Source organism: Lygodium microphyllum, chromosome 8, assembly GCF_053477565.2.
Source record: "Lygodium microphyllum isolate KBCC chromosome 8, Lygodium_microphyllum_v1.1.10, whole genome shotgun sequence".
NCBI lineage: Eukaryota > Viridiplantae > Streptophyta > Polypodiopsida > Schizaeales > Lygodiaceae > Lygodium > Lygodium microphyllum.
The window spans coordinates 10,013,585-10,041,164 of NC_141142.1; the positions used below are offsets into that span (position 1 = coordinate 10,013,585).

The window sequence follows — 27,580 nt, forward strand, 5'->3', positions numbered from 1 at the left end:
CTCACCTATCCTCTAGATGATGATGCCTCCTCCTCTGCTGATGTGGATGACCTCCTGTTGGCTGTATTTGATGCAAACGTAGGTTGCAAACACCTAGAAAATTGTTGCTTACTCCTTCTGATGATGTTGCAAAATAGCAAAATGCAGGTATGGAAGGCTGCATTTCAGCCTAGACATCACCGCCAAGGGCTGGAATAGAGGGAAGGAGGGCTGCACTTGATGGTGTCCTCCTCTACAATGGAGAGAGAGAGAGAGAGAGAGAGAGAGAGAGAGAGAGAGAATGAAAGAAAAAAATGAAGGAAGACATACTACACTGACTAAAATGAATGCTGAATACAAAGCTATGGATGGATTAGTCCTCCCTGCACGCAACCTAGAGCGTCAATGAGGGCACCAGATCAAGCTAATGATGACGACAGCACCGAAGATGGAGGAAGATGGAGGTGTCGAAGTGTGCAAATACCAAGGAATGAGGGAAGATGATAATACAACTGACTACCAAGTGGAAAATGGCTATAAATAGCCAAAAAACCCAAAAACTGGTCGACCTGAAATTTGAGGCTAAAACCAACCAGCATTTAATGCTAGTAAAAATGCCATGAATGCTCAAAAAAATCTCGAAAAGGGTGGACAATGTCTGACACGTGAGGCAAGATGAAGAATGCAAAAAATGCCTCAGGAAATGCACATAAAATCTTGACTAGAGGAGAAAATGCACATAAAATCTTGGCTAGAGGAGAAAATGCGCTGAAATGCAATAAATTGAGTGCTCTAGAATGAGCTACCTCCTCCATCAAAACAAGTGATAGACAATTTATAGCTCCTAAAGTCCTCGTCGGACTCGGATTGATGAGGCTTATAGGGAGGAGATGACAAGGCATGACAAACATGATTGCTAACAAGAGAGGGGGGGGAGGAGAAAGGGCAGAGAGAAGGAGAGAGAGAGGAGGAAAGGAGGGAGAGAGAGTGTGTGTGTATGTGTATATGTATTTGTGAGCGACACAAGGAGAGAGAGAGAGAGTAAGTGAGAGAGAAGGTGAGTGTAAGAGAGGGAGAAAGAGAGAAGTTGCTAATAGAGAGAGAGAGAGAGAGATGGGGAGGAGAGAAAATAGAGAGAGAATAATTGGTGGAAGATGGGGGAGAGAGAGAGAGAGAGAGAGAGAGAGAGAGAGAGAGATGTACTTGAGGTAATTAACATAGGGGGAGAAACATGGAAAGGGACAATGGTGGTGGAAGCAGTGGAGGTGGTAGTGGCGGCGGCGGTGGAGGCAGCAGTAGAGGTGGTACTGCTGGTGGTGGTGGTAGCAATAGGGGGTAGTAGTGGTGCTTGATATGTGCACAAGACAAGAGGAGGAATAAGTGGACTGTGTGGAATAAGAAATGGAGGTTGGCTAGAAAAGCTCGCTTTTCACATGCACTCATAAAGGAGGAGAACAATAGAGTGGGAGGGAGAGGAAAATAAAGGAGCAAGGATCTTGATCATTTGATGGAGTTGTTCGTAAGAGGGAAAGAGAGGAGCAAAGATGGTATGGGCCCCAACTATAGAAGGGCAAGCTAACTTGGAAGGAGTCGAAGTTGAATATGAAGTTAAATACCAAGTTGAAGAAGATGACGACGATGTAGAAGAACAAGGGGAGGAAGAAAAAGAAGGAGAATTGAAGAAGAGGAGGAAATATATGTTTCCAACACTTGATCCATTACTAGTCCAAATTTGCTTTAGGTGCTTCAAAGCAACCCACAAAAGAGTGGGGCTTGGGCCATTATCTTGATTGCAAGTTGCAGTATTTGCATATGTGTTTGCATGTTTGTGTGTGTAGAGATGTGTGTGCGTGCGTGCGTGCGTGTGTGCGTGTGTGCGTGTGTGTGTGTGTGTGTGTGTGTTTGGTATGGGTCCCAAGTATAGAGGGGCAAGCTAGCCTGGAAACAATCAATGTTGAATACCAAGTTGTAGAAAAACAAGAGGAGGAAGAAAAAGAAGAAGATTCAAAGAAGAGGAGGAGATATGCTTCCAACGCTTGATCCATTACTTGACCAAATTTGCTTTAGGTGCTTCAATGCAACCCATAGAAGAGTGGGGCCCTTGCCATTGTCTTGATTGCAAGTTGTAGTATTTGCACAAAGAGAGAGAGAGAGAGAGAGAGAGAGGTGTTTGGGAGGCTGCTAATATTATTTTGTAGGTGGTTTTATAGGACCCTTTTTTAAATAATGAGGCTTAGAAACATATTGTATAATTGACATGTAGGTTCACTTTTTGGTGTGAGAGATATGTCAACTGTAATACAATATAGAAATATAGATAATATAGTATACATAGTATAGATTATGTAACAATATAGCTCTAGCATTTTTATATGTTAGTTCTGATTGTTATACTTGTTATCAAGTATTGTTGGAGATGGGATTCAATGTGTTATTGTGTTTGAGTGAGAAATATCATGCAAAAAAGCCATTAGAAAGAGCATGTGTGTATGCTTTACATCCTAAAAGACCCATCCATCCTTGGGCTGTGGAACTCTACTAGATACTTAGCGGTGTGCATTCGATGGCGTGCAGCTCATGACACCATTAAACTTCCAACGAACCGTTCACCTCAAGACGCACGTGAACGGTTCTACGCTCTTAAGGAATTATGTCCGATTTGTGTGAAAACAAGAGCGACCATTTCTTTTCGATAACTTATGTCCTTCAGGACTGGTATGAATCAGGCAGAGTCGAAAGAATGTCTCATCAAGGTTAGGAGTGACATGTGGCTCAGAATTTCCTAGGACATTTATGTCTTAAGTTAGTCCATCTTCAGGGAATGGTTTGGCATTGCCAAGCCATGAGAGAGGGAGAGGAGAGATGGAAGACGAGGATGATGATGTGCGGGTGCTTGCGCAGCGGATACTGCGCGAATTCGAGGACGTCCTGGTGAAGCGGTCATCATCAGCAGGGGGCAGAGGAGGAGGAGGAGGAGGAGGAGGGTGCGTGCGTGTGCTGGTGCAGGAGATCGAGCGCGTGAGCAGATCAGAGGGCAAGAATAAGGTTTTCCTGTATGGGGTGGGTCGCGAAGGCCTGATGATGCGGGGACTGGCTATGCGGCTCTTCCATCTGGGCCTCTATTCCCACTGTGTCGGGGACATGTCCACTCCTCCCATCGGCCCGGGCGATCTCCTCCTGCTCAGCGCTGGCCCTGGCAAATTCTCAACCGTCGAAGCCCTCGCCTTGGTCGCCAAGTCGGCAGGTGGCCGCACCCTCCTCCTCACAGCACAGCCACACGGTCCAACGCCTCAACTGGCAGATGTAGTCGCTTATCTTCCGGCAAAGACCATGGCAGATGATTGTGGCAGCACACAGCGTGATGCTAGTGAAGCGACTGGTTCTGCAGATGGCACAACTAGTCATCCAGCGGCTTACCAGCACACTCTAGGAGCTGCTGGCTACCCTTCTGGGGAAAATTTGGAATCGCAGGTTCTGGCAGAGAATCGGCCAAAAAATGAGTCTGTTGGCAACCTTTCAATCTTGCCCATGGGCAGTCTTTACGAAGGGACTCTGTTCCTGGTGTTTGAAATTGTTGTTTTGAAGCTGCAACAGATCCTCAGGGTGACTCCTGACAGCATGCGTGCGCGCCACACAAATCTTGAGTAAAGCATTTTGAGATGCACTGAGCTGTTTCTCTATCGTGATCAGAGGCTTTCCAGTTGTACTTTGTCGAGGACAATGCATCAGATTTGGGTTTCTAAGAGCTGACTTGCCATGTATATTTACACCGTGTAGCATCACCATCAAGTCTAGATGGTCAGGGACTGCTGAGGCGTTAGTTGTTATTATCAAAAGGCTTGAAGCCACATACCTTGTTTATAAGTGTCTCCATTGTGCAATTTCCTGTCCTGCAAGCATCATCTTTAAACACGATTTGTTGTTGCATGATGTTGGGGTATGGAATGCCATGGCCCTGCCTAATTCGAAATGCAGTGTTGCTGTTGGATGTAGTTGTGCCAAAACCGTGCTGAAATGTTTTTGAAAGTTGGATGATCTTCTCCCAAGCAGGGTTTGCCCAAATGTCTCGATTATTTAGGCTCTGTAGATTTTATTCCAGTTTGGCATTTTGTTTTGAACTCTCCATTTTTTTGATTTGAATGGCAGCTTCATGCAACGATGCGCCAAGCAAAAGCACAAGAGTATAGGAGCACATGGATTATTGTTCCAAAGGATGTGGCCATCAAAATGATGGAGCATTCCCACTTGGTTGTGCGTGATGGATGACATGGTCATAGCATTGGGGGATGACTAGCTCGAATGTTAGATCACCAGCTAGTTATCAGTATCATCATAGGAGATCTTGTACGCATGAATTTGGAGTGAATGATTGCTACAATTCTCTGAGTTTTTATAGAAAGTTTTCAGATACTGATTTGGTGGTGTTATGTCATAAGTGTTGACAGGCATGTGTGGCACCAAACTAGCTAGTTGGATGCATGATTGGGTAGAGTATCAGAGGTTGTCAACACCCTTATTGTGTGGGATTTTACTTCTGAACTGAATTTTCAGACAAAGCAGGCCCTAGACCTGTTATATTCAGGGTTTTGAAGTAAGTGGTAGATGAAGAACACATGGTATTTTATGAGGCAATTGCGGTGACCCAATGGAGCTTAACTAGTTCATATCCAGCCAGCATTGCCTAAATTGGTTGGGCTGTATGGAGCCATATTGATTGCAGAGTGATGTGGACATAAAACATCAGTTTTTAAACTAAGAAATTACTGGTTTTTAGGCTGAGATGGCTGGATGGTATCATTTTCAGAGCTCTATGGACCCTTTGAGGAGTTAGTCTTTGAATGTTAGGACATAGTTTGACTAATTTTGGGATCCTTAACATGTTTGGAAGGCTTTAGGAGAAAATTTGCAAGTTCTGAGTCCCAAAATCAGTATTTGGACAGGACATGACCATGGCACAACCACAGCCCTAGTTGGATATCATTGGTCGTTTGGTAGTGAGCCATAGAAGCTTTCTAGACACATGCTTTGGATTTCTCTATTTTTGAGGGCTTGTGAGTCAAGATTCCAATTGTTTCACCCCTTTTGCTAAAATTTCTGAGCATTTTGTGATGCTACCTCCAGCCTACTTGGTGTGGCACTAGGATGACCCATATCCCATGATTTTGAAGCTCAAGTTGACCCATGCATTGGGAGGTATCATAGAGGTCCTCTTAGCACTAGCTTGAATGCATGCTACCATCTCACCTTGAGTTCTTGAGCACCTCTTTCCTTGAGATATCACTCTCTTAGACTTCCAGACACTCGCATGGTTCTCAGCTCACATTCAAGCTGCCTTGAGTCTACCCTCACTACTCATTTCGAGAATGGACACCTTGTCAATGCAGCTACCTTAATCCACTGCACATGCAATCCATCTTGAGCATCACCCACATCACTCCTACCTAGAATTCACCTTAGTGTCACATCAAACCACTTGTTGGAAGATTGCCCTAGCACTATATTTACATCCACACATATTTGTTTGAGAAACAATCCCTCTCCCTCTAGTTGATGTCTCCTATCTTGAGTGGTCTTACTCTTGAGCCTAGTACACACTTATTGTCTCTTGCATGTTGTGCACATACCTTGAGTAAGACACCTACTTCCACATTGATACTCGCATGGATATGTACCTTGAGTGGAAGCCTTAAGCCTCTTGGTGGGAGCAATTGCATCATCCACCATGAGTACATGTGCTCAACTATTCTCAAGTTGTGAGAGCAAACTCTACTTTGTAGCTTTGTGAATTTTACCCCCTTGAGGTAACCCTCACTTGGCTTGTCCTTAACCTTTACTTTTCTTCATGTAGATCTCTTCATCCTCAGGGCAACCCTCCTTTCCTAGTGCCTTCTTAGCCTTTTTATCCACTCACCCCAAGCTCCTTTTTTGAGATCACCTTGAGGTTCTAAAATCTCTACTTGGAGCTTCATAAAATTCGTCTTAAGCATCAACCTTGCTCGACGAAGCTTTACGTGCCTCTCGAGGCAAAGAACCCCCCCCCCAAATTAGCTTGAGGTACCTCTATTGTGAACTACTTGAGGCAATTCTCATGCTGAATTGAGTGCTGTAAAAAGCATGATTGACATGAAAGTGAAGGAATAAAGCACCGTGCATTAAATGTTAACGTACTTGCAAAGAAGAGTTATGGGTGAAAAAAGCATGGTGAGGTGGTACCAAAAAGTGTTGTCTACACCACTTTTCAAGTGGTTTGTGAGGTAAGCTTAAAGACTCAAAGAGGGAAAAGCTTTATGAATCTTTTATTTTCTCACATTATTTCTATTCCTACAATAATAAATCTTTTCAAAAGTAGTGGCTTTAGCTTAAGAAGGGTCATGGTCCTTATTTTTTGATCGGTTAACTCGGTATTTGGAATGTTACTTTTCTTTTATTAAAATTGGGTTACCAGCAAACTAGTCCGCCACCACTCCTCACTCTGTTTTTTAGTTATGCATAACAAAAGGTACACACATGCACACAGGCACACACACATGCACACAGTGTATTTGTGGCATCATTCTCTTTGCCTTATCTATGGCATCACACACACACACACACTCTCTCTCTCTCTCTCTCTCTCTCTCTCTCTCTCTCTCTCTCTCTCTCTCTCTCTCTCTCTCTCTCTCTCTCTCTCTCTCTCTCTCTCACATGCAGGCATGCACGTGCACGCACACACATTTTGTGCATGTGATATTCAACCCCAACATGATGGATTCTCAACTTATATCACATCTTGCCACAGTTGAAGGCTATTATCGTGATGGTGAAGCTCACAGTGATGACACAACACAGGGTCAGAGTCTACGATTGGATGCAGAAGTAAGTGGTTCAAGTAGCCACAAGAAAGGGAATATGGGAGCTAGATGAAATTATTAGGCTGCACGGCAATAGGAGCATCGCCAAAGAACAAAGAATAAGAGTGTTCAACCATGGTATGTTGATAATAAGAGGAAGAACAGAGTATGTACAATTGTGCCAAATTGTTAGATCTGACAAGCACATAGCATTGATACACAGACTTAGAAAGATATTTTCAAGGATCTCTTGCAACATCCCACATTGAGATATTCGTAGCCTCCTATGAGGAATTCATGGCCAACATCTAAAGGACATTGTTACAAGTGAAAAGGCCTAAATCAAGCAATGTACTTTTTTTGAAAAGCTTGATGTTTTTTTCATGGGTTAACAACGATGACAATGGTATGAAAAAACCAATTAGCATGGCAAAGGATGCAAAATATATTGGTGTTTACAAAAGAAATCTAATTGTTGCAAATTCTCAATTATAATTTGAAGGTGATAGAGTATTGCCCTTGGAGACGCAAAAGATAGCTGCCTCTAAATCACATTATCACAAATTATATCAAAAAGATTGTTTTTGGCTTTTGGATGACAGAGACATGCGTATCCCCAAATAAAAAGGATGTTTATCATAAGCAGATTGGGAAGTGTATGGTTGTCACACATATAATCCACTTGCTCATTGAGCCTCAAGTAATTATCATTTTCGTTGCTTCTTATTCTCTTTATTTGGCGTCGTGTTGGTTAGGGTCTTGTCTGCACTTTAGCTTCTTTTCTTTAGAATGAACATTTTCCCTCTCTCTGAGAAAGCACATCTTTCAAAATCATATCTAGTGAATCTCTTTTTCTCAATTGAAAAACCAATTTTCATGTTCAAGGTAGCTTTCTTGTACAATGAATACTTTCCCTTCTTCATACTGTAGTTTCTCATTTTTAGAAATCACTTTTTTGTGTTTAACACATTTATATTACTAGGACAATGCTTTCTCTTTCCCAATCCTTATTTTGGTTCAACGCATTTTTATAGTATATACAAGTACTTCATCTTCCACAGATAACGCTATCTCTTCTTCAAGAGATACATTCTTATGTTCAGACACTTCCTATTTTTAAGAAATCACAAGTTCTTCTCATAATAGTTTTTCCATGTCCTCACATATTAACCACATGTAGAAAAAGAAATCTCTATCAATAGACAATAGTGTGTGAAGCAATGATCTTGTATAGGGAAGAAAGCACTTAATATGGTGAAAATCCTTTTTTTTCTTATGGAAGCATGTTTCTATTTGCAAAAACATTTTTTGGTTGTTTCAAAAAGCACTTTTCTATTTCAGAAAGCATTGTCTATTTCAAAAAGCACTTATTGCAAATTGAAAAACACTAGTGTAAATCAAAAGTCGCATTTAATTTTGAAAAAATAGTCTTTATTTTTACAAGTATTTTTTACTTACGAAATTATTTTTTATTTTAAATATTTTTAATATACAAAATCACTTTTTCTACATCCAAAAACACTTTGTGTATATCCAAAAATAATTCTCTATATTTGAAAGCAATTTTCTATATTTAAAAGTACTTTGCTATATTCAAAAGCACTTCTTTATTTTTGAAAGAATATTTATATTTTCAAAAGCACTTTTCTATTTCCTAGAGCATTTGTCACATGTTTTTAACCTTGAAGTACTTTTCTTGCTCTGAAATTTATTTTTTCCAATTGCTTATCTACTTTTTAGTCTATTTATCAAATGATAACTTTCTCTTATAGAAAACTTGTCATATGCACTTCTTATTTCCTAGAAAACATATATAGCATAAGATGTATTGTTGCATGCAAGCAAAGCTTTTCAAGTGATTTAAGGCAAATTATCCCCATGTTTATATCTCTTTGAGATGTTTTGAGGGCTTGAAGCCATACTTCGTACATCAATTGAAAGGTAGATATGGCATATATTGCATTGCTCATGTTTAAATGATGTTTTTGAAGGACGATTTTAATTTCATATGCCAAAGACTTCATGATATAAGTTGTATGTATGCATGTCCTCTATGTGCCAAGGATGCAAAGCCTTCAATTTGCATATTAGTGTAGTTTATTTATAGAATTCACATCTCTTTGGGAGACTTTGCTTTTCCTTAAAGCCAAAGGATTTGCATTTCATGATTAAAAATGCATTTTGGAGACTTATTCTAAATGTGGCATTGAAAATTTGACTTTGTGCCCAATGGAGACCAGTAATACATCATTCTTGCTATCAATTAAGGTCTCTCAAGATATAGAACATGGAGTTAATGAGATTGATAAAAAGAAGAAGATAAAAGATATGTAAGTGTTCCAAATGGGTTGCCTAGAATTCATGTCATTTTTGAAAGAGAAGGCCAAAAGCTTCATTGTGCATAACTTTATCTATAGGTACCAAAGTCAGTAATTAAAGATTGCCTAACAAGGCTTCCTAATGATGTAGTGGTTTCAGTGATTGACTTTGTAGAGAACTATTCTTTCAAAGAACAAAATGAAATATCATCTATGCACTAGTGCTATGACTAGGTCATAATATTGGTACATATAAGTCATGTTTGTGACAATGAAGATGTGAAAAAAACTTATCACTACTATATCTTCAATGACAAAACACATGACACATTGTTTGTCGAGCATTTTTTCATTTTGCATGACAAGTGGCCAAAGGATCAGGAGTACCAGTTGAAATGCCATTGGGTGTGGTCTGATGTTGTGCAGCACAATTCAAGGTAAAAAGTCCATTCTATTTTATGGTAAGATACTTTTCTATGACTTGTCTTAGGATGTTGTGGAGTTATCCATACTTAGGACACAAAAAAGGAGAGCATGAGGATGGTGCAGATGCTGTGATAAAGCAAGAATTGTGTTAAAATAGATATGTGCTAAAATGTGTTTCGAATTGTGTTGCTTTCTTAAGGGAAAGGTTTTTTAACAATGATGTGCACATGGTTTTCTAGGAGGTGAAGGTAGGTGATGTGGATAGAGAAAATCAATGGGATTGTAGGCACATACCTAGGTCCCATGCTCCATGCATTCAATGAATGGATATTCATCCACGGTCACAAATTCTATAAGATGTCATACATTATCATGCATTTGTCATAAGTGTATGGATGAGTATTGGAGAATATGCAAAAATAAGGAGATTGTGCAGAATTGGGAGTACCATACCATTAATCCCCTTGTTGATGTTATACATGAAGATAATAGCTCTAGTACAAGGATGACACTAGTGTTCCAAAGTATAGCCATCTAGATTCATTGAGTGGTGCATTGTCTATTGGGGATAACTTTGCTATGAATGCATAGGAAAACCTCGATGAGGTAGAATTTTTCATCATTAAATGCATTTCTACCAAGGAGAAGCTCACTTGGGTACGATACATTAACTAGGGTAATGTCCTATTGACATGCTCATTAGTGATTGGTGGGCACTACTATGAACTAGTACACAAAGATGCTTGTCAACAAGCCTCCTATTCTCATATATTCACACTTGGTCCAAGCCATCAAGTTCCATATGGAGCCTATACTTGGTCATGCAAACCTATATATGCTAGATGTAATTTAACTCAACATATCAACATGCTAGACCCCCCTGCTCACAATTTCATTGTTGTATGAGTTAATGTTCATGTAACACAACTTACTTAAGAACATAATTATGAAAGGGAAAAAACAAGACTTCTAAATTTGTTACCAAGTCACATTGTAATTTCCTTTCAATCTTAATTTACAATTCTGATTATAATTTTCTTTCAGTGTAAGTTTACAATTCTTCAAGGTATACATGATGATATGTTGGGTAGAGAAAAATACTGAAAATCTATAAGTGATTTGAGTCCTCTCCTAAGCAACTATGACCATTGAAATTAGATTCTTAGTGATAGAAAAAAAGTGTATCAAGGGTAAAATGTATGTTTTCCTATTTGTATCATATTTATAACAATTCAAGATTTACATCAAGTGTAATATAGTAGTAATCAAAAATTTAATAAAGGGGTTACATCGAGTGATAAAAAGTAGAAAACATAAAGTGTACAAGTTTGTAAATATATATAGAAGAAAACTCTGGGACATATATTAATTGTTTATAGCTGGGTCCTTTGGCATGTTTCGAGTCTTTTATGACATGTATACCAATCTTTATAAGTTTGCATCTTCCCTTTCCCTAGTGCATTTCTTGCTAGCTCCATCTATCTTACCTACATCTCATTTGTTCTTTGCCCCCAATTATTGGATAGTGCATACTTTGCAGGAGTTTGAGGCTAGGACCATTTGTAAAAAAATGGCCCTAGTTTACCCATCATAAACATTTTGAATTTTCTTCCCCCTGCATATAGTGAATTAGAGTGTTGCAATATAGGTGGGGTATTATTTCCAAAAATCATCCAACTATTTGAAGAAGAATGGCTTCCCCCTAAAAAGGGGACATCCACCACTTTTTAGAGCTTTTATCCAAAAACCCATCATTAAAAATTTCAAGCCAATGGCATGCATTGATCCAAGACCCTCGAACATTATCTAGCTTTGAACAGATCCACAAATACAAGTTTGCACACATACTTGCATGGCAAAGAAAGTGCCCTACATCATGACAACATAATACTTTTTCCCATGTAGTCTAGTTTGTAATACGTCTTCAAGATTGAAGTTGGGCAACGAATGGCTACCATCATAGGAATAACATAAGACATTGTTCAAATCTAGAATTAGAGCTATGTAGTTCTTTGTTTGACCCTCATAAAACCTAATAAGTCTCTCAACTTGACACATAGCAGAAGCAATCAAAAAAGACAACAATCACTTTCAAAGTGGAAGGATCTACCACATGTCCACATTCAACACCATCAAAGGTGTTAGACAATTGTAATCATCAATGATGTATTACAAAATCGAACCCATTTTCCAAGTTACTTCATCATATAAAAACCCTCAATCTTGGAGCTAGCTGCTATTGGCATGGTTTCTAACATTGGTAAAACTACAGCCATGAGTGTTGAACTCATAGATAATACTTTCACCTTGTTCCCTAGCAATTATGGACAAATGTGAAAGGTGAGAAGGATCGAGCAAGGGAGCACGGAGGTGAGAGCTATGGTGGATGGAGCAAGAGCAAGAAAGAGAGAGACTCCAATTGTGGGAACTCCTACTGTCACAATGTGCGATTGGCCTTCCCTTTATTCAAATGTCACTGAAAGAATAAAGAATGAAGTGACAGTGATGGGCACCCGTCGACTACAGTGTGCAGGTGCAGGTAGTGTCAGTGTAGCAATACATGGGCGGCTAGGTGGAGGCGCCTTTACCCCCAACAACCTCCCACTTAAAGGCGAATCTGCCTCAGTGAGGAGTGAGAAGAAAAAAGAAAAAAAAGATAGTACAACATGTACATAGATACAAGAGGATGAGGAAAGATGTCATCTCATCCAACTCCCATCAACTTCCTAAGGAAGGCAAAGCACTCTGTAGAGAGGCTTTTCCTGAGCAAGTCTATAGGATTCTAGTCAGTTGAGATCTTGACAAGGTCAATAAACTTGTCATCAACGACCCCACCAATGAAGTGATACCTCACTTCAATGTGTTTTGTCTTTGCACAGAAGACTAGTGGATTCTTGGCTAACTGGATAGCACTCATAGAATCCAAATGTAGTGTAGTGATAGCATCTGCAATACTAAGGTCAGCAAAACAAATGACCCAACCAAATGACCTCCTTGCAAGCCTCAATGGCTACAACATACTCGGCCTCTATAGTAGAAAGGGTCGTGCATTTTTGCACCGTGGACATCCATGAAACAACACCTCTAGCAAAAGTCAACACATAGCCAGAGGTGGACTTCCTGCTATTTGCATGTCCTACATAGTCAGAGTCAGTGTATCCCACAACTCCTGTATCTTGGTTTTCATAACATATGCACATACCAATAGTACCCTTTAGGTACCTCATGATACCCTAAGGCCGCCACTGACTCTTTCTCTGTCACCAACTCAGCCCCCCACTGCCATTCTTTTTTCCTCCTTTGCCCTCTCTAGTTGGGAGAGTAGCTTACCGACATATTCATCGTAACTGGCTGGTGGCATCATTGTTGCGTGGGTGGGGGTGGTTGAGGCCTCCATACGTGGACGCTTCTAGTCCTGCCTCGATTTTGCATCTGTGGTTGGTCTTTTTGGCCCCGTGGTCATGGTTTCCATGCTCTTTCCTTGGGCCATTTTTTTACTGATGAAGTGTTGCATACAGGCCACCAGGTTGGACACTTCCAAGCTGGTGGGGATGCTAGGGGTGAGCGTAGTGGGTTCAAGGGGGGAGGGGGGGGGGGGGGGGGGGGGGGGGGGGGGTGCCATGAGGGTGGGGATAGGATAGAGGGGTGCTTTGCCTTTTCCTTCCGGAACTGCGGGTGGCGTGGGTTCTGGTGCCTGCGTGCTGGAGCTAGGCCCTTCTTCCCTCGGCTAGTTCTAGGCTTCTGGATCATCTGCCCTGCATTGCTGCTCGATGGACCGGCGTGTAGCCTCGGCCAAGTCCTCCTCTTCCTTTCTTCTTAACTCCTCTTCCTCCTCCGCGACTCTTATTTTCCTTTCCTTTTCGGCCTTTTTGTATTCTTCCTCTAGTTTCTCTTTTTCCTCCTGCTCTTCTCCTTTCAGCCTCTTGCTTTGACGCCTTTTTAGCCTACCTGACTTGCTTTGTTGTTTCTTCTTCTTCATGCTTCTTCTTCCTTTCTCTCTCCTCGGCCTCCCTGAGGGATTGTCTTTTTGCTTTCTCCAAGTCTTCCTTCTCCTTCCTGCGGCCTTCATCTTGTTTCTTTTTCTTTTGCACTACCTTTTTCTTGGTCTCCTTGACCTGCTTTTTGCTTTTCTGTTCTTCCCCTTCTTCCTCGGTCTCAGTCTTATCACTAGACCTCTCCTAGTGTTGGTGAGGGGGTGACCTGTCAGGTGTTTCCCCCTCCCCCTCTTCTGCCTCCTGCATCTCTTTCACAGCCTCCTGGATAAGCGCCATTAAGATGCTCCTGTAGGCGATGAACGAGGCTTTGGAGAAGGCCTTCTTTCTTTTTGCAGCCTTCGATGTTGGGGATTCTCCTCCTACGGCGGGCATGCTTCCTAAGGCTAGCGCTCTAGCTGCCTGGTCGATGGTCTTGCACACGTAGCCGTTCCAATCGACTTCGTATAGGGTATGGGCCGCCACATTCTCTAGTATTGGCACACTAATCCGGTGCATCAACGCGTTGTAGCACTGGCTGGAAAAGAGTGCATGTATGAGTTTCGCCTACAACCTGGTCTCTGCATTGGGGATGTCTTGGATGCTAATGTCATTGTTTGTCAGCACGTCCTCCTTTCTCATCCCCAGCATGGCGTATACATCCCTCTTCTGCTTCTTTTCCACCTTTTGTTCCAGTCCCAATGCCTTCTCCACCAAGGCCGAGGTTAGGCAAACCAATACTTGCTTGGCATTCTATCCTCTTCCCACTGTGGCGGTGCCGCATTCGTTGTTGGGGTCGTAGGACCTAAGAAATTCCACACAACTCATGTGGTCGGGTTCTTGTGCGAATCTTTCCAGATACTTCTTGAAGTTGCAGCTTTCCACGACTCTCCTGGCCGCCTCTTCCTTGGCCACTAATCCTTCTACATTATGAATAGTTCAGAATTTCAATTGGTTGTATGCGTGGCTCTCCAAGGTGATGCTGTACTGCGTTCTCTCCTCTTCCGTGAATGGGAGCCGGTGGACTCGGTCTTGCTACGACATTTTTCGTTCGTGTCATAAACCAAAATTTTCATTAGTACTTTCCACATAGTAATTTGCTGACTGCTGAAAAAGAGAAACTCAATGCTTTTTGAATGAATTCATTAAGAACCATTGTAGATTTTCCTTTTCAGCCTTTAACTTTTTGCTTGTTTTACATAATATATGTTTATGTGTTTCACTAATTCCCCCTCCCCTTCCAGCTTAAGAAGAATCCTTCCTAGGATTTAGAGTCAGAAAGGTGAGGGCATTTGGCATGGCAGGTAGGATTTACTTGTGAAGGAGCCAATCATAGAATTGGGGGTTGTACTCTAAGTGAGTGTCGCGGTCTAGATCAGAGGGTTTAATCCCCACTTCTATGATGTATGTGAGAACATCTGTTAGGAAATCACCAGAGTTGACTCGACTAGCAATGTGTAACTCTTCATCGGTCAACAAGCGGTCTAGGTAGGGGTGTCCTTTGATGTGTTCTTCTATGGGACGGCCCCGAAGAGTGGTTAACACTCGATATGAGGTTGGTGCAACATATGTGGGATTGTATTCCGCCATTTTGATAGCGCGGCACTGCTCAGCGTTGGTCATTATGCGGCATCCTTCGACTTCCCATTGGAGCCTAAGAGTGTACCAATGCTTCAAGAATGGGGAATCCGTATCAGCGAGCTTTGATAACACTGTGATTTCTTGCTCAGTGATCGCCGAAGTGGTTCGCTGATCATATGACATGATGAGGCGCTGCTTGATGGCTTGATCCTTGGATATCTCACTGTTGAGCAATTCATTAGCAGAGCGGGAAGCATTTGCGAATGCTAATTCAAAGGTTTCCCAGGAGCAGGGCATGGTTTGAACTTCAGTTGCAAAGGGTTCCTCCAATAATCCTAAGTCCAAGCGGTCATAGCTTAGTGTTAACGACATGAAGGTGGCGTCTAGTTGTTTAATGCATTTCACCACGTCATCCCCGGTGTCCTCCGCGAGGTCGACGGTCAGTGCTAAAAAGGATTTGCGTTCATAGGAGGGCGTAAGGCCGACAGACGGTCGCGGTTTGCTAGAACTAGCACTGGTGGCAACAACGAGTTGCGATTGGGTGTGTGTTTGAGTCTGGGTTGAGCTGCTCGGATTATGGGTAGATTAGGGGCAGCCATGACAGACGGGCTGCTACATTTAGGGTGGATTGGAGGAGTTGGGTTGACTTGGTCGGGTGATGACTCATGTGACGGAATCTGTTGTTTGGGCCGATAGGCTTGTGTGACTTCCTTGGGTTTAGGCGTGGATGGGTCGAATGGCTGTGGTTTTGGAGGGCATTGAGGTGAATGGTTTGGAGGGCTTATGGGACTTGGGTTGATCAAGCTTGAGTGTGGCGTACGAGTAGCGTCTTTGGCCATGTAGGCCTTAGGGATCCACAGCCAGGTGTTGCCCATATAGTAGTCTTGCGCATGCAAGAGGGTTTTAGGGATCCATCTTTGCTTGATCATGCGACGCTTTCTATGATTGCGTCTTGGCCTGCTAGGTTTAGAGTTTTTGGTTTTATGAGGATAGGAGCGTCGACTACTAGGCACCGGTTGTGGCTGCTTAGGTTGCCATTGAAATCTAGGCTATTGGGCCTTAGGTTTTGCTATTGTGGGCTGTGATTCATGGAATCTGGGAGGTGGCGACCGCGCACTACCCCCCTCCTTGGACTTGGTTACGGATATTCCTACTGGTGGTGTTGCGGACAGTGATGAGGTCGCGCAGCCCTTGCTGAAAGCTGCGACAATGCAAACATTGCCTATTGCGAGGTGGATGCGTTGCGACTCATAATCAACATTGTAGTGAGTCTGCTTTTTGAAAGTTTGCCCCAACAGTGACTCAGTGCCTGCATTGTTAGCATTTGGAAACACATAAAAAATCATTGGAATAGTCTTAGACTCAATAGAAATGGCGGCTCTGCACTTGCCGAGAAGTGCGTAGGAATGGGCCCCATATGGGCTTAATTTCGCATTAGTGGATTGAAGTTGTGGTCTGCCAAGTTGAGTCCAATGTTCGTGAGTTAAGACATTGAAGTCTTCTCCCTCATCGATCAAGGCGTTGAAAGTGCATGTTTGTTTTGCTGTGACCGTAATATGGAGGTATGCGGGTTCTACAACTTCCTCATCCTCATCATCAACCTCCGTGATTGTGGCCACTCGTATCTTGACAGGCGATTCTAGCATCGGGGGCTCGTGCAACGGATGGGTGGGGGGATAGTACTTCTTGATACGACTGCCGTTGAAGAAGCCTATGCCCTCACCATCTAAGGTCTCGAGCTCGACATTGCCTGTGCGGCTGATCGCACGAACCTTGAAAGGTCCAAGACCTCTAAATTTCATTTTTTGCTTGTGCCCCTTAACTGAGTAGAGGAGCACTAAGTCGCCCTGTTCGAAGTCGCACTGCTTGACATGCTTGTCAAACCAAATTTTGTGTCGGGCCTTCTCACATATAAGTGAATGGGTGGCTAGAAGGCGAGTCTCTAAGAGGCGCTCGATTTTGACCAGGCGTTGCATCCATGCCTCCTTCCCTTCCCATCATTCTTGAAGTGCTATTCTCAATCTAGGAACAAAGAATTCTAATGGTAGAACCGCTTCAGTTCCATAGGTCAGCCCTGAAGGGGGTTGACCGATAGCTATTTTATAAGCTGTGCAGTAAGCCCACAGAGCTACCATCAACTTGTTGTCCCAATCGCTGCGTGAGGCTGAGACCACCTTGGTCAAGACATTGATAAGAATCTTATTCGTGGATTCTTCCTGGCCATTTGCCTAGGAGTAGTATGGCGAGGATTTGCAATGGATGACAAGAAAAGTGGACAGGAGATGCACTATCACTTCATTGATGAAGTGCATGCCTTGATCACTAACCAGTTCGATGGGGCAGCCGAATCTTGGAATCACATGCTCCCATAAGAACTTGGTGGTCATCCTAACGTCATTTTTCCGTGTCGCTCTTGCCTCTACCCATTTCGTGAGGTAATCCGTGGCCACAATGATGTACTTGGGCTGTGAATATTGGGCAGCAAGACTGATGGGTCCGATGAAGTCAATTTTCCATTTTTCGAAGGGTTGTCATGTGATAACAGGGGTCAATTCCATCTGGTCCTTGCAAATCGGGACTTTTGTCCGTTGGCACTCGTCACAATGCTTGACGAACGCTAAAGTGCCCTCCAGCAATGCCGACATACGCTTCTGAGAGCACATCGTGCATCTTGAATTCGCATATGCATCTGTGTAACAATCCGTCTTGCCCCAACCTGTAGAGTTGGCTTGCGATCAGCTGATAGGGCTGGATTTTAAGGATTAATTGCCTAAGTCGGGCTTTTTCTATCGGTCGCTTAGGTAGTCCGTGTTCAAGCACTTGGAGATTTTATTGTAAGCTTATCAAAGATTATGCTAAGATCATTGTTTCCTATGACAACCACTTAAAAGCTCAAGGTCACACTTTCTCTTGGGGCGAGGAATAACAACACACTATTGATAAACTTAAAGTAGCTATTGTCACTGCTCCAATCCTAGCTACAATGTATCCTCACAAACTATTTGTGGTGGAAACTAATGCTAATGTCATAGCCATTGGAGTCGTGCTACTCCAAGAGGGTCAACCTATGGCTTTTGAAAGTAAAAAGCTAGAAAAGGCTCAACAAAATTATTATGCTTATGAACATGAGCTGTACGCAATTATTTATGCTTTGAAAGATGGTGCCATTTTTATGGTGCTACATTTGAGGTAGTATTTGATCAAGAGAGTATCAAATGGTTTACTACCCAAAAGGATTTAAAAGGACAAAAGGCTCGATGGAATGAAATTATTTAAGATTTTGATTGCATTCTATGGTATCGCAAGGGTCGATATAATGTTGTAGCTAATGCTCTAAGTAGAATGCTTGATATTGACACTCTCTAATTTACAATATTGAAGAGTGATCCATTATAATCTCTATGGGGAAAATGTGAGCATGATCAGTCTTATGAAAAGGTGTGGAATGTGGTTAAAAGAAGGGATCCCTCACCAACTCATGCACAAGATGTGGATTCCAAACAAGGCTCCTCTATTACAAGTGATGAGCTCAATAGGAAGAATTTTACCATTGATAATGGGTATTTTCTTCACAAAGGTTGAATGTGTGTGCCCTCAAACTTAGAGATGCATTTCCAAATTCTTTGTGAGTGTCGCGATTACCAAACTCTTTATGCAATGTACAGCGACACTTTTATTGATATGGAATGCATGAGGATATAGAGAAATATGTTATTCAATGCAAAAAGTGTCAAGTGCATAAAATTGAGTGCTTGAAGTAGGTGGTCTTTAATATCCTTTTGAGATTCCTAATGGAAAGTGGGAAAGTCTCTCTATGGATTTTATTGTTGGACTTCCTACTTCCAATCATTGTCATAATGTCATTTTGGAATTAGTGGATAGACTCACTAATATGTATAGATTTATTCCAACAAAGACAGTTTTTAAGACTCCTGAATTAACATGGCTATTTGTGAAGAATATTTATTGGCCCTATGGATTGCTAGCTAATATCATGGACTACAAAGTTTAGTCCATTCATGCTTATGTTTGGATTTCAACCTTGATCACTAGTTACATGGGGATAAACCTATGAGAAAATCAAACATGCCAAGGACTTTCTTCAAGATCATTTAGATATGCTAAAAGTAGCATGTTTGAATGTTAAGCAAGCTCAAGACCATTATAAGAAATATGCAGATAAACATAGATGTATGGTCACCTTTTGAAAGAGGTGATAATGTCTACTTATGTGTTCCAAAACATTCAAGAATTTTAAAGTCTAAATTGATTCCTTAGTTGTGCCACCCTTTTCCCATCCTATTATATGGTGCTACTAGAAGCTACCTTATGTATCAATCTCTTTTATCGAGAGTCTTTCATTGAGTTGTACGATGCAATTAAAAAGTATGTGCTTAGTAAGGGATGTCTCAGTGTCACCTTGCAACCACTCTAAAAGGATTGAAGTTACTACCACCCAAAAATAAAAAATAAAAAAGAGCAAAAGCTCCAATTTAGATTTGCACACAATATGAGCACAACACCTAGGGGTCCTCAAGCTAGGTGCATCCAAGGCTTCGCTTCTAACCCCTTGCCATACTGCTACTCATCTTACACCTGGCAACCATGAAAGCAAGATGGTGAGTGAAGAGCAATGCTCATGGATCGTGGAGCACTCCTTTGTCGACCTATTGTGACTACAACATGGTAATTGGTTGGTAAGTGTGCTCGATACACCACCTCAAATCAATCTATCTTTGGTAGAGTGTGTTTTGTTGTGCATGTGCAAGTGGGTTAAGTGAGAGGTAGCCTTGTCTTCATAGGCCAATACTCCTAAAGGAATAGGAGCATGTCTATGGTCCCAACATGTTGTGTGAATACTAAAGTGGGACAATTCCTTTCGATGGAATATCAGAATTAAAGGAATGAAGCATTCTAAGGCAATCCCTCATAATGAAGGTGATTGTTTAATAAAGTGCAAATCAAGAATAAAAAGGTTCTATAGGTACATTAGCTTTGGATCGTAGAGCTTTTAGATGTTTGTGAGAGACGAAGGTCTTTATAGTCCACTTATTAGTATCTCATTGAGGGCCAATGGCAAATTTGGTCATTGGTCTTCGTTATACAAATGCCATGTGGAAAATTTATAAAGAATTCTTATGAGCTCCATGTGCCTTTACAATCCACTTATCAATATTTCATTGAGGGTCAATGGCAAATATATCCATTTGTCTTTATTTTACAATTGCCATGTGGGACATTTGTAAAGAAGTCTTATGTGCACCATGTGTCACATCGTGTCATGTGTCTTTCCATTTTGAACATTTGTAAATTAATTTTATGTGCATATGGTGTGCCACATCAAGTGACACATATATTTGGATATGTTACTAGTGAGTGGAAAGTTATATACTTAGAAATGCAAACCTTCTAGTTTATCACATATAGCATACCAAACAAGGAAGCTCCTTTGTGGTTGTTAATGTTTTGTGTGCTTATGGGGTCAAGTTTATCATCTCCACTCTCCTCCGCCTTAGTTTCCTATTATCTTTACTCTCTCTTATAAGTAGGTGTTGTATTTCAAGTCCACAACATCCATGTTCTTACAATAGGATGTTATGTTTTAAGTCCATGACTTTCTATGATCCTATGTAAAGTTTTAAGGACATTGTCTTCTATTCATCTTAGTTTCTCATATAACATTCGTTGAATGTTAGGTATCATGCACATTAAAAAGAGGGTTTACTTGCATGTCCTAGTTTACTTTTCCAAATTTGACATCCATTTGTTAACATTGTCCATTGGGACTACTTGTCCACACACAAGTTATTCTAGGGTAACTGATCTAATTGCTTCTTTGCTAAAAGTGTGATTTTGGTTTCTAGCCCAAGGAATAGAGAAGAATGATGTTCCAAATTATGTTTATCATGATGCTCGTAGTTGTAGCTAATACAACAACTACTCCACCTATTGTAATTGGCATTGATGGTGACTTTGACAATAACGGTTATCAAGATGACGGTAGAGAATTAGATCTGGGTACAACACAAGATGCGATATAGTGATCATTCTCCATCTTGTATGGCCATGTTTACTACTGTGAAATTTTATCGTTCTTTTTCAAGGTTTAGGAGGCTCCCCATTTGGCAAACATAGAAACATAGATTTCCACGTGTTGATGCTTCAATGCATGATATATTTGTTCTAGAGCCACATTAATTTTTCAAGCAAGTTATATAGCAAATCTATTTAATCTAGATGAAACCTATGATGGAGGTGTGGATTAGATTGAGGAAGATGGTTCTTCTAATGGAGCCCATGGTGGGAACTCGTTTTAAGAGTGCCATAATTGACATCACTAACATACATTGAAAGAAAACAATAGACATGTGCATAATGATTTAGCAAATGGATATGTTGATGCATTTGATTGTGACGATGAATTTGGTGATTTTAATATGATTGGTATAAATGCTTTACGTGTTGGAGACTTGTTGCCAACCAATTGATTCTAAAGTTGTTGATATTATAATCAAAAATTGCAAGGATGATCGTCAACTAATTGAACCTCCTAAATCACCACGTGAAAGGAGTGTACCATCAACTTAGGGCCACATTGAAGCATAAACACAGATATTGCAAATATTGCTGGGCTTTCATATAATGGACAAGTTGATTTCATGTTTGGTCTTGAATCAAAATACTTAAGGCAGCAAAATTTATAGTTAGACTTAATTTCCTCACCTAAGGGGGAGTAAATGCCTATGAAAATTTTGAGAAATGTATGAATGGTCATGGACAATGGCACTTGTGTACAGAGGCATGAAGATATAGTCTTAGGAAGTGAAGCACCATGAACCTCTTAAAGGAGAATGGAGTGCATATATTTTCATTGCAATTTTAACAATCCACACTTCTCTCATTAAAGGGGAGTGCTTGAATGAATAAGATATTGCTTGAATGGTAAATTTTTCATAAGTGTTCTATCCTATCAATATTCCAGAAGTGTTCTCTCCTATCAACCATGCAGAAGACAAAACCTCTCCCTAGAACTATCACAAACCTAGTCATAATTAAGTAGCTTTAGGTTCATCAACTACATGGTAACCAAGCGTCTCCTAGTTTCCATTGCATTAGGGAACTAGAAATTGGAGATTCCTAAGAAATTTTAGGTGGCTCAAAGTTTCAATTTGCCTCTCTTACTTGAGAATAAATTTTGGTCTATAGTTGATTGGTGTTGATCAAATCTTGCTAGACAAGTCACTTGTGCATATTGATGCATTGTTCACTTGTGCAAATTTTGCATCTACCCTCCATTTGATTATGAAATGTAGTCCCTTTTTTTTTTAATGAATCGGTTTTGGTCTTATTGCAAGAAGAAAAATCTAGGCAAAAGAGGTCCTTACACATCTTGTAGATCAAGATTTTGTGGCCAATCGAAAAAGTAATGGCAAGGCTACCTTTTCTACTAGTAATGCAAATATTGTATTCAGAAAATAAGGCTAACAAGCATGAGAAGAAAAATGATAGTAGAAGTTACTACAGGTATTGTAAGGTAAGAGATCATATCATTAAGGAAATTGGTTACAAAATAGGCTAAGAAAAGGACACTAGTATGGTCGTTGCCAATGCCTCTCCTTTTAATCTAGAACTTGTAAATGTTGTGCAGGATAAAGAGTGGGAATTTAGTATGCAATGCAATTATGACCCTTCTCTACATGATTATTGCATATTTGTTATGGGTTCACATGTGTGGTACTTTGACAGTAACATCATTGAGCATGTTACTTCCCAATGCAAATTGATCACTTCTCTTGAGTTTACCCCTAAGATAGTAGAATCACCTATGCCAATAACTCACATTATTTGGAGTTAGAAAAAATCTATTGATTGCTACTAATGGGGCTATACTTTCACACTTTTAGTTGCTTTGTATGTACGAGAGACAAAAAGGAATTTGTTCTCAATTTCTATACTTGGAAAGATTGGCTTGATTATCAAACTTTTGGATGACAAACTTAGAGCTCATGATTTCTCGTGTGGTGATACAATTATTACACATTATTCACTATCTCATGGGCTTTACAATCTCAATAAGTACGATAAATGTGTGGAAGTTATGGAATGTGTAGTTGTAGATATGTGGGTTGTTTTAGATACAAAACTTTGCCATGCATGTTTTGATCGTCTCAATTTTGCTAGTTTGTCACACCTATAGAATCTCAATTTTGCTAGTTTCTTGCACCTACAAAATAATTGACATGGTGTCTTTATTATCTAACCTTGAGGGACCTAAAAAATACATTTGTGAGGGGCTACATAGAAAATGTAGAATGCTTCATTTCCAAAATATGCTTCATGAAAACTGTTCACAAACTCTAGCTTGTATACAATGATGTTTGTGATCTAATGTGGACATTATCTTTTGGCGTGTCCTCGAAGTTGAGTCTAACTTGAAGTGACTAACTTTATGGCATTAAGATTAAGGTGGCCATTAATATTTTGGTGCAGTCCAAGCTACTCTACATAGATGGAGAGAGATAATTGGGAGAGCAAGATGGAATGGGGTAAGCAAAGGAGACCTCTTACTGCTATAGTCCTTGTGGGTGTAGCATGCCACCTCGTGAAAGATGGACACTAGAAAAACCTAAGTTCTTGTCCATGTAGGCTGTCAAGGAATCTATCAATGGATGCATTTGTGGAAACTAAACAAATTCTGTGGGAAGCCTTGAGATTTTTTGGGGATGAAGTTCATCTCACTAGAGAGAAGATGGGGTAGCTTCAATGGCTTCAATAAATCTTTAGGAAGAAAAAAGATAATTTCCCTTGGCCCACACACCATTGGAACTCAAATACTTTGATTTTCTCATATTGCATGGGTGCTACAAACATACTAAGGTTAGAGATAGGAAGAGCCTCCACCATCCCAACCTCATGGACATTGACAAAGTGAGGATGGACTTGACCATGTCCTAATGACTCACTAAAGGCTTTCACTCATGGTATTGTGGAAGATTCTCCATCTAAAGTTTCGCACTAAGAACGTTAGGGAAAGTTCTAGAATTGTAACCCTTTCTATGTGTTTTGTGGAAGGAAAGAAGGAAACATGTTCCACTTGTTTTAGGAATGTCTACAAGTCACATGCCTATGGGGGAAGTTTGAGAAGCTTATATTCAATGCCTACCTTCATAGCTCAATCGAATGCAAGCTAGCATTGCTTGGAGATGTAGGAAAAATGAATGAAGTCTCCTTGAGACTGTGGGTTAGAATAATGGTTGTTGTTTTCAAGACAATATGGTGAACTCCAAAGTTCATGAGGGTGCTAGATTTGGCAAGGACAACAAAGAGAGTGTTTTCCATAAGTATTTTTGTTAGCTCAAAGTCATGTAAAAGTTTTTGAAATGTAATAGTATTTCTTTCAAGATAGCAAGTGTTGTCCTTAGATGCTACAAATAATTCTTTATTCTCTTAGTGTAACTACCATGTTCTCTTCTTTTTTTTGAAAAAATATGTGAAAATATATATGAAAGTGTAATGCAAAAGTCGATAGATTGTTGCAACAAAGATGTATTACCATCTAGGTTAAATATAAAATTATTTATTGTAGAAGTTGAATATGTGTCTATTGAATATTGAACTTGACAGGTTTATGATTTACACATGCACTACTTTTGTGAAGCTTTGAGTAATGTAAAACTCGCAAAGACTTGTTATATATGATGATAACACATGATATATAAAACCAATTCATATCTTAAAGATAACAATTGTCAAAAAAAAATTGTAATTTGTAACTTTGACTTTCTACTTCTGTAAATTTACAAGTTGGCCATCCCATCAAAGAATGGTGAAATTTCAAACTAGTAAATGTGTGACCAGAAGAGACATGAGAATGACCAAGATATTTCATCTTGCACTCCAACTAGTAAATGTGTGACCAGAAGAGACATGAGAATGACCAAGATATTGCATCTTGCACTCCAACAAGATTTGATTCTCCATCATCATCTTGATAACCATTCTTGTCAAAGTATCCATCAATGTCAATTGTAGTAGGTGTAGTAGGCATTGTATTAGCTACATATGCTGCATCATGATGAATATGCTTCAAATCATTAGTCTCAAGTACTCCTTGAGCCAAAATCCAAAATCACATCTTTTAGTAAATGCGTGACCAGACGAGACATGAGAATGACCAAGATATTGCATCTTGCGCTCCAACAAGATTTGATTCTCCATCATCATCTTGACAACCATTCTTGTTAAAGTATCCATCAATGTCAATTGTAGTAGGTGTAGTAGGCATTGTATTAGCTACATATGCTGCATCATGATGAATATGCTTCAAATCATCATTCTCAAGTACTCCTTGAGCCAAAATCCAAAATCACGTCTTTTAGTGGAGAAACACATGGATCGGCTACCCTTAAATAACTTGCATATCAACAAATAGCCCTAATGCAAAATGTGTGAACAGTTAGCCTGGTTCTTGAGCCAAAAATCTAAAATCACAGCTTTTAGCAAGAGAAACGCACAGATCAACCATCCTAAAATAACTTGTGTGGATAATTATCCCTCGTGGAAAATGTTAATAAATGGATAACAAATTCGGGCAAGTAAACTAGGATGTGCAAGTAAACCTCTTCTTAATGTGCATAATATATAGTGCTCAACTAAAACTATATAAGCAACCAAGATGAATAGAAGGCAATGTTTCTGAAACTTTACATAGTAGAATGGAAAGTCATCAACCTAGAATGTAGCATCCTATTAACAATATGGAAGTTGTGGTTTTGATTTAAAACATCCTACTCATAAGAGAGAGCAAAACTAATAGGCAAATAAGAGGGAGGAAAGAGAAGAGATGAGAAACTTGACCCCATTAGACACTCAAAAAATTAACAACCACAAAGGAGCTTCATTGATTGGTCTATTATATTGGATAAACTAAAAGGTTGTGTTTCTCAATAAATCACTTTCTCCCACTAGTGACATGCAAATACATATGGTGCTTAATGTGATGCACAATGCACATAAGATTAGTTAACAAATTTCCCATACGAAAAGATGAATAGCACTTGATGTGACACATGGTGCACATAAGAGTTGTTTGCAAATGTTCGATATGGCATTTATGATCACCTTAGTACCTAGACATTCCTCCTTCGGTCTTGGTCTCCATGTATAGAAACCAACAAGCATATTTGCCACCAATCCTCGATGAGATACTAGTAAGTGGACATGTAAAGACCTTGCAACCCCCTCGAAGTTGTACAATCCAAAGACAATATACACATAAAGCCTTTTCATTCTTCTTCATAATTTATTGTACATTCACATTCATTACAATGGATTGATCTAGAATGTTTCATTTCTTTAAGTTGAGTCTTCCATTGAAGGAAATTGTTCCCACCCTTTTAAGTGGTCATCGCTGACAACCTAATCCAATATTTATGAAGAAAAGCATCTATATTCATCAACATGGCCCTTTAAAACAAAAATACAAAATTTTTTGATAGCTAGAACATTCAATTTATTCATCATTCAAGCAATGCAAAGATTTGATTTCTTGATTTCTAACCTAATATCACATTTGCCTCTCTTATAGCCTTAAATGGAGTATCAAAATGACTACATGTTTACATTGCTTCAATACAAAAATGCAACCTACTACCAATCCTAACCAATACCAATGTAGTGCACGAAAACTAAATCCAACCACTCCCATAATGTAATCCCTAGCTATTGGTCACTTGGTCTCCTTGGGTGCACAAACAATGTCACAAATATGGAACAAATGTATTATTGAACAAAAAGGCTCAATAGAGCATTGAGCCACTTTAAAAAATTTTAGGAGCCTTCAATTTCTTGTTTCCTAAATGTGATGGAAAATAGGAGGATACTTGGTTAGCATGTGATTGGACCTAAATCTAATGACCGTGACTAAGTTTGTGATAGCTCTAAGGAAGAGGTTTTGGTTTTGTGTGGTTGATACTCATGTTTTTGCATGAATTTTTCAAGACCCTAGATGGAGAGGAATGGATAAATGTAGTCTATTAAGAAGATTTGTATTTATATTTAAGTAATAATGCAAGACAAGCATTTAATTCTCTTTATACATAACATTTGAAGGGCAACTACAACAATGAATTATTTTGGTGTAGTCATAGTGCACCAAAAGTATTCTTTATTCGATTATCTAGTCAACTATTGTAGACCTTGCATGACAAATTGAAATAAGTACAATGGTTAAAAGAAAAAATTATTCTAAACTTACATAATATAAATGCATTGACCACATCCAACTACATCAATGTTGTATATGTAGTTGTGGAGGGGTAGCATGCTGCTCTCAACAAATTTATTAACATATGGGATGCACCTTTCCCTTGGCAAGATAGAGGAATAGGCCTTCGTCTAAAAGGCAAGACCCTTCAAAGGGGGCTTTACTCTTCCAATGACAAGATATAATATGTATCCTTCAAACAATTGTAGC

The 27,580-nt window shown here is 40.0% G+C and overlaps 1 protein-coding gene across 1 annotated transcript; it reads left to right on the plus strand.

Annotated features, from left to right (window-relative positions):
• Nucleotides 1–2,683: 2,683 nt before the first annotated feature.
• Nucleotides 2,684–4,025, plus strand: LOC148031959 (Sugar isomerase (SIS) family protein). Its single transcript, XM_087682554.1, has one exon. It carries the CDS (start codon nt 2,842–2,844, stop codon nt 3,625–3,627), a length of 786 nt encoding a protein of 261 aa, XP_087538680.1. The 5' UTR covers nt 2,684–2,841; the 3' UTR covers nt 3,628–4,025.
• Nucleotides 4,026–27,580: the final 23,555 nt, after the last annotated feature.

What these genes read in the sequence shown, in the direction of transcription:
- LOC148031959 (XM_087682554.1), top strand. Translation starts at nt 2,842, where the DNA reads ATGGAAGACGAGGATGATGATGTGCGGGTGCTTGCGCAGCGGATACTG.